The sequence below is a fragment of the Berghia stephanieae genome, chromosome 13 (genome assembly GCF_034508935.2).
Source record: "Berghia stephanieae isolate SIO BIC M18660-M18661 chromosome 13, UCSD_Bste_1.3, whole genome shotgun sequence".
NCBI classification, from domain to species: domain Eukaryota; kingdom Metazoa; phylum Mollusca; class Gastropoda; order Nudibranchia; family Aeolidiidae; genus Berghia; species Berghia stephanieae.
In genome coordinates this window covers 3,304,365-3,309,785 of record NC_088372.1, presented here as the reverse complement: position 1 = coordinate 3,309,785, position 5,421 = coordinate 3,304,365, and the positions used below count along the sequence as shown (strand labels likewise).

The 5,421-nt window shown below is 37.0% G+C and overlaps 1 protein-coding gene across 1 annotated transcript; it reads left to right on the top strand.

Annotated features, from left to right (window-relative positions):
* The first annotated feature begins 1,493 nt into the window (after window positions 1-1,493).
* Window positions 1,494-4,394, top strand: LOC144958904 (uncharacterized). The gene is made up of 2 exons (XM_078891188.1): window positions 1,494-1,827; window positions 3,785-4,394. Exons 1-2 carry the CDS (start codon window positions 1,629-1,631, stop codon window positions 3,883-3,885), a joined length of 300 nt encoding a protein of 99 aa, XP_078747314.1. The 5' UTR covers window positions 1,494-1,628; the 3' UTR covers window positions 3,886-4,394.
* The last annotated feature ends 1,027 nt before the right edge of the window (window positions 4,395-5,421 follow it).

Below are 5,421 nucleotides of genomic sequence, written 5' to 3'. Positions count from 1 at the left end.
TCAACTATGCGCCGAGCGAGAGGCTCGAACCCAGGACCTTCCGATCCGAAAGCGAGTGTCATACCACTAGACCACATAGCCCCACAATGAATAATGAAATCTGAAGAAATATTATTATGTCGGTATTGCGAAGTGTGTTGATCATAGCAAAACTTTGACAAAATGTTCGCCGTTGCTCTGAATTGGGTGAGAAATGATTAATAATCATATTATTTTACTCAATCTTCCTTTTCTTAGGTGCTTATAACCTTAACGCTCTCTCTCTCTCCCTCTCTCTCTCTCTCTCTCTCTCTCTCTCTCTCTCTCTCTCTCTTTCGTTCTCTCTCTCTCTCTCTCTCTTCACCTCCGACACCCAAACTCATCCCAAAGAAGAATACACGTGGAAAAAGAGGGTGGGGGGGGGGGGTGAAAGGATAGGGAAAAGTCGTTTGGGGCTTAGAAGAGAGAGAGAGGGGAGAGAGAGAGAGAGAGAGAGAGAGAGAGAGAGAGAGGGGGGGGGGGGTCGAATAATCACGTGAATATTAATTTCATTAACAATGAGTAAGGGTATAAATATCATCTTCTAACATCCATCACCCTCCCCAATCTCCCATCCAGAACACACATTCACATTCGCTCCATTCCATCCTATAACTATAACCCTTCACCTCTTCCACAATCTTTGACCAAAATAAAGAAAAAGATGACAGACAGCCTCACAACCTTACCAACAATGTAAATAAAATTCGACGGTCTCTCTCATTCAATACAATCAACGTGAGTGGGCGTTTTGTCGACGTCCGTCTGGTTGAAAATTCAAATAAAATAAAATGTTATCGGCAATTGTTGCCAAGGGAGGTAAACAAATATTTTTTTACTCGTACACACAATTAACGGAGTAGCTTTTCTTGAATTTCGACACAGCTGAAGCAAAGACTTGTGAAAAAGGATAAGACCACAACTGAAACTTTTTATTTCTTCATTTAAACGCTTTCTTTTCGCATAATATAAGGGATATAAAAAGAAAGAATCAAGTTAGTGAAGAGTCACAATGACAATCACAAGTCTGCCTTCAACCTACCCGGGGCGGGACTGCGCAAAGAAAAATTGACATCCGTTGAACATTCTTTGTAAACTAAAACATAATATGACCTTTGAAAGCTGACTATCTATAGAACGAAGTAGACGTCACTTAGGTCTTTGTTATTGTTTTTGCCACCCATGTTTATGAGTAATTAACCAGACTTAAATCAAATACTATAAACGTTCAAGGTTTACACATAGTTTTGTGTGTTGGTCTATGATATTTCCGGATGGCAATGTTGTGAGTTTCTTAGTCAAAAAAAAAAAAAAGTCAAGCATACAATTTCGTCATTCCTCTTCTGTTTTTGTTCTATATTTTTCTTACAGTTACCCTGAAAACAAAAGAAAAGAATATGACATTATAATTAGGAAATAAAGCGCTTCATACCTAGCAGACTAAAGTTTAAAATTTTAAGAGTAACTTCCCCTTCGTTGAAAACGAAAGTTGACGAAACAAGGTGAACTTAGTGTTTCAGTCTGATAAAAACACTAGAAAAGTGAAGGAAAAAAATAACAACCAAAAGTTGAACCAGTCGTTTACATTTCCAATACATAAAATTGTAAAGATGAGGCTGTTTTCAAAAATTCGAGAAACTTACATCAAAATAATGACCCCATTATGGGTGAGGAAAGTGTACCTTGTCGTGGGGTCAACCATTTTCCTGGGAATTTTCTACCGTCCTTTTATCAAGTCCATTTTCTTTCCAAGAAGTCATTTGACAGAAGAAGAGTTGAGATATTATGATCTCGAAAACATTTATGCTGGTACGATATTTGTATATTGTAATTGCCGTATCAGTATCAAAACAATAAGGGCTGCCTGAAGCCGGTGATCGTATACTAACGAAAGAGTGAAAATGGAAAGGCTTCCTATGGGAACATAACAGCAGACAATTTACGTTTCGGGTACAAACAGTACACAAATAAACGTGGAAAACAAATAAAATATAATGAAAAATAACTTGTATCGTCTGTACTCAATGGTGGTTGCATTATGAATGATACAAGTTATTTTGCATTTTATTTTATTTTATTTGTTTTCCACATTAATTTGTGTATTGTTGTGCTGACGAAGGGTTTGTACCCGAAACGTCCATTGTCTGTTTTGTTCCCATACGAAGCCTCTCCATTTTTTCACTCTTTCGTTAGTAAATTCACGATCACCGGCTTCAGGCAGCTCCTACCATTTTCTAATCTGAAAAGGTGTGGATGTATGAAACAGTGCAAGGCAAAGCAGATAGAAAATAGAAGGAAAAAAATCAGCTAAATAAAAATCAACTAACTATTTCCTCGAACTACGGTTTCCACAAACTTTTTTGCATGTTCCGAAAGGTTCGGAGACTCTGTGCCGGAGTGATGATAGGTTGTTCAAGTCTATTGACCAGTGATTCATATGATTCAATTTCCCATAGTGGGCAGGGAGGCACTTACTTTGTCTTCTATCCCCCTATATCTGGGTGGGGTTCCTGACCTCCCATAGTGGGCAGGGAGGTACTTACTATGTCTTCTATCCCCCTATATTTGTTTTCTAATTTGCTTTCTGTCTTTGTCTTGGAATGAGATTACTTGGTTTTGCCCTAGACCTAGTTCTTGGCTGAGAAGGGTACAGTGAAATGCATAGTTATTGTTTTGGGAGATGTTTTTTTTTTCTCTTGTAAATCATCTCTCTGTTATGTATTTTGTTTGTTATTTTGAATGGATAATGTAAGCATTTGAGTGTATTCCTCTTAGTGGGATCTTGCAGCTGGTGTATGGGTGAGACACGTTTAGGTGATCTCCAACTAAGCACATTGATGGTGTGCTCTTGGAATCTACACCTGTTCCCTATTTCAACCATGCCCCCTTATGTCTTACTTTTCCCCTCAAGTTCTTTTTATTGTACATCTAGAATCTTTTTACTATCCAATTTTCTTCCTTTTTACGCTGATATGACCTAAATGTGTTGCAAGCGCCATAAAACCCTTAAAAACAAACAAAACAAATGATTCAATTAGATGGTTCTGAATCTGAATCTGAATTTCTTCTGGAAGTCGACTGAATTCTGAGTATTTGTATTCAAGGGCGGGGAGGGTTGTTGAATGTGACAGTCATTGTAGTATAAGCTGTTTAGGCTGAAGAATTTTGATAATCGTCGCTTGAAGATCTCTATAACATGAAAATTGGATTCAAATTTTATGTTATTCTGTTATGAACCTGGTAAAAAAAAAAGAAAAAAAAAGGGATCCATACGACAAAATTTGGCCTGAGAATGTGAAATAAGAGTTATTTTTCCTGTAATAGTTATATGTATAATCTGTAACACAAGTGTAGAGAGTTACGCGTTGACAACTTTCAAATCTCACTTTAAGTTAAAGTTTTATCTTTTTACGTCATAATGTTGCAAAAATACTATTATATTTTGTTTTTGTTAAATTGAATTCGTATCACTTTTCCATCAAACTTATCTTACTATAACATGTTTTGTCTTATATCACTATAAAGCGCTTAGAGCCTGTGACAACGGGGTAAAGTGCTATATAAATGCCATGTATTATTATTATTATTATTATTATTATTATTATTATTATTATTATTATTATTATTATTATTATTATTATTATTATTATTATTATTATTATTATTATTATTATTATTATTATTATTATTATTATTATCATCAATATTCAATATTATCATGATATTAACTTTTTTTTCTATTTCTATTCTTCCTATATATTTCCAGTGAAGAAAAAGAAAGAAGCACTGGCAGCCTTACAACAGACAAAGAGTGAACCTGGAGTCCCCAACACGAGAAATCATCAATCATCTTCCACTACACACTGACACTAACAACAACACAGACAAAGAATGAACATGGAGTCCCCGAAACGAGAAATCATCAATCATCTTCCACTACACACTGACACTAACAACAACACAGACAAAGAATGAACCTGGAGTCCCTGACACGAGAAATCATCAATCATCTTCCACTACACACTGACACTAACAACAACAGACAAAGAGTGAACCTGGAGTTCCTGACACGAGAAATCATCAATCATCTTCCACTACACACTGACACTAACAACAACAGACAAAGAATGAACCTGGAGTCCACAACACGAGAAATCATCAATCATCTTCCACTACACACTGACACTAACAACAACACAGACAAAGAGTGAACCTGGAGTCCCTGACACTAGAAATCATCTTTCATCTTCCACTACACACTGACACTAACAACAACAGACAAAGAATGAACCTGGAGTCCACGACACGAGAAATCATCAATCATCTTCCACTACACACTGACACTAACAACAACACAGACAAAGAATGAACCTGGAGTCCCTGACACGAGAAATCATCTTTCATCTTCCACTACACACTGACACTAACAACAACACAGACAAAGAATGAACCTGGAGTCCCTGACACGAGAAATCATCTTTCATCTTCCACTACACACTGACAATCTTATAAATTATAAATACACGGGTAGAATGGTTTCAAATAATAGACAGCACGATGGAAATGGAAGGAAGGCAACATCTGAGGAAATGATTTTCAAAAACCTGCTAAGTCTTTGTTTTCATCTCTCACAGAAAACTGCTATTACAGTAGAACCTCATTATAACAGATCTGGATATAACATGCAACCAGTTATAACAGGGGTTTTTAAAATCCCCATATTTTTTTCTTCTCTCTATTTGCCTTTATTAGAATTTATCGGCTATAGCAGGGACTTTTAACAGCCTAATTGGATATGACAGGGTTGCTGAAACCCACTTAATATCTCCATGTACAATGAATACGCTTCAACAGTCGTAATGTCACTTCCCTCGTAATGACGCATGGTAACTTAGTAACGGGCTCTAAACTATCGGAACAATGGCGGACGCCCTTATGAAATATTTCTCTGACGAGCATAAAAGCATATCCAGAGGAAAAAAAATCATTATAAATCTGATCATGTTTTGACTTTTACACATTCTGATCACAAGACATATGAAAAGTTCTCGCCAGCGTGAAAAATAAAAAGTACCAATTTTCTTTGTGGCCGTTGCTGGGCAACGTGATATCAGACTATTGAATCCAATTAGTCCATATTATGCTAAGTATGCCTACAGCTATAGGCAATGGAGTGCTAGGGTAGGCCTGGTTCGTGAATACTCTCTCTCTCTCTCCTTCTTTCTCCCCCCTCTCTCTCTCTCCCCCCTCCCCCCCCCCCTCTCTCTGTCTCCCTCTCTCTTTGTCTCTCTCTCTCTCCCTCCCTCTAGGGAACTATCTCAACACAGAATGAACAAAAATGAATATAATAGCTTCAAAAAAGAACAAAATCCCAAACACGGAATGTTTCAGGATCAAAACCCT

Excerpts from the sequence above, each read along its gene's own strand:
- LOC144958904 (XM_078891188.1), top strand. The coding sequence starts at position 1,629 with ATGAGGCTGTTTTCAAAAATTCGAGAAACTTACATCAAAATAATGACC. Across the intron at positions 1,828-3,784 it reads TCTCGAAAACATTTATGCTG|TGAAGAAAAAGAAAGAAGCA; the intron begins GTACGATATTTG and ends ATATATTTCCAG.